General features: G+C 43.4%; 1 protein-coding gene across 1 annotated transcript in view; it reads right to left on the bottom strand.

Annotated features, from left to right (window-relative positions):
* The window catches only part of LOC108691062 (akirin-2), a 3509-nt gene extending 2400 nt beyond the window's left edge, over window positions 1–1109 (bottom strand). The window contains exon 1 of the mRNA XM_018198700.1: window positions 531–1109. Coding sequence (XP_018054189.1) covers window positions 531–720 — 190 coding nt within the window. The 5' untranslated portion in view covers window positions 721–1109. The remainder of the gene's footprint in view (window positions 1–530) is intronic.
* Window positions 1110–2395: the final 1286 nt, after the last annotated feature.

The raw sequence follows: 2395 nt of genomic DNA, 5'->3' as shown, positions 1-2395 counted from the left end.
TATATATATATATATATATATGTACTATCACAGACTTGTCGCGCGTGCATGGAAAGTAGAAAACGCTCTCCAGGCGCATCTTTGCGGCTTCCTTTCGCAGCACGGAAAAACCGGAGAAGGAAAAAGAAAAAAAAAGGGGGGGAGGAAAACCCGAATCCCCGAACGCGTCCGTTACTACATTACCATATGATTTACGCGTGCCCTCCCCCCTCTCCCTCCCCCAGTGTGGACGGGTTTTAAATCGCTGGAGCTTAGCCGCCCCTACTCGTCGTCTCTCTCTTTTTCGCCCAATCTTTCCTCCTATCCCTTCATGCCCCTTCACGCTCATTCTCTCTGTGAGCAATGAAGACAAATACGCGTGCGAGGAAGGAACGGAGAGAGAGCGAGCGAGAGAGAAAGAGACAGAGAAAGAAAACGACAGGAAAGCAAAAGGGGAGAGGAGAGTGAGAGACAGAGATAAACAGAGGGGAAATGCGACGGGTGCGACGGAGAGCGAGAGAAAAAATGGCCGTAGCCTGCGGTGTAATTACCAGGCGTCAATTTGCTAGCTATCTCGCCGAACGGCGACGATTTCTGCGGCAGCGGTCCACTTCGTGGTGACGACGCGGAAGCGCCGGGTGAGGCACACGACATCGGCATGCACCTCCGTCGTTTGCTGGGCCGGCCGTGGCTGTGTACCGGGTCGAATTCCAAGGACCTCTTGAGCGTGGCGCACGCCATGGTGCTACTGCTGTCGGTAGTGGCGCAGTGTTCTCGGACTTACCCGTCCCGTGTGTCCCGTGCGCGACTGACACCCAGTCGCGAGGACCGTAGTCCCCCTCTCCCGGGGGAGAGAAGGGTGGGAACCGACGTCGGCTATGAGAAGCTCAAGAGGGAGATGGGAAGGGAAGGGAAGCGGGGAAAGCGGAGTGTCTTGAATATGACAAAACACCGACGGTTCCGTCAGCGAATTTAAATGAATGCGGTGATGGTCCTCGTGATTGCTTGAGATTTGTCACAATCTGCCAACTTGCTTGCGAGAGACGCAGGGACGGGATTCGTATGCGTGCGCGCGCGCACGCATGGGACCAACGCGCAGCTTCCACCGACAAAACAAACACTACGCTCAATCGCGGCAATATGGCGACGATTCCTCTCTCTCTCTCTCCCTCTCTCTCTCTCTCCTCGCCTCCAGCTGGCCGACTCACCAGTCACTGCCGCTTACTCCTACTCTCTTTTTCTTTTTCTTTTAATTGAGACTTGTTCTTTTTAACTTTTGCACGATTCATTTATCCTTTTTTTTCTTTTTATGTTGGAAAGAAAAAGAGAATAGAGAAACTATAGGTCTGTTCGCATTGCTTGAAATTCTCAACAATTTTTAAATTAAAAATGAGATAAATATATATTTGGGCATTAAAAAAAAAAAAAAGCGAAGATGCTGAGTGCAAAAAGTGCAATCAACGCGAACAGACCATATGTAAGAAGTTCAGCTGAAAAGAACAGACCTAGGAAAATAGTCGTGACACATGCAAATGCCTAAAATTTGGAAGATTCACAATTCGATGTTCAATGTCCAATAAGAGAATACGATTTTTAGGAACTTTTGCTAAGGATCATGTAAATATGTTTTATTATGAAATATTGAACTTTCCGCAATATGTAGAGGAATAATTCACTTGCACTGTTGCAATTGACACTGCCAATCACAATGACTACCAATAGCTGATTTAGTTGCAGAAAAGAGAAAACATAATTTTAACTTTATCTAAAGCTAATACAAAATACAAAAGAATAACTTATTTATTTTAATAATAGCATGGCTCCAGTCTCTTTTGTGATTTCAGGGGGTAGCTTCTGTAGCTTCAAACAAGGTGAAAATGACAAAAGCAAGCAAATTTACTAGGTGTTGATCAATGAAATAATCAGTATTCTAGTAAATTCGCACTTTTATAATTTTTACATCATTTCAAGATGCAGAATCAATCCCTAGGAGGCTTATTATAGTTCTTTAGACGAAGTGAAAAAATTACAAAAATGAGCAAACTATTAATCAATGAAGTATTACTTTATCCTTGTTGTTCGTCGAGCATTAAACAAAGATTAAGGACCTAAGACAAAATTTCTGTAATGCTGATTCTATAATGAAGCTGTGGTCAAAATCTCGCTACAAATGCTTTGAAGCATTTGATGGACCAATTAGAAGAAAGAATTTTATAAACTAATCAATTAAAAAATACTTTAAAGCGATCGTGTTGATCGTACCCTGAGTCGAAAATCTTATGCACACCAACGCGACATCTAGGTTGTCTTCACTCGAGTGCATCTATGTATTATTTTATCCTTGTTGTTTACCGAATGTTAAACGAAGATAAATAATACATGGATGCATCCGGATATATTTTCGAACATAGTCTAA

This window comes from Atta colombica, unplaced genomic scaffold (genome assembly GCF_001594045.1).
Source record: "Atta colombica isolate Treedump-2 unplaced genomic scaffold, Acol1.0 scaffold38, whole genome shotgun sequence".
NCBI classification, from domain to species: Eukaryota; Metazoa; Arthropoda; class Insecta; order Hymenoptera; family Formicidae; genus Atta; species Atta colombica.
Note: the sequence above shows the minus strand (reverse complement) of the source record. Positions and strands in the feature narration are given on the sequence as shown.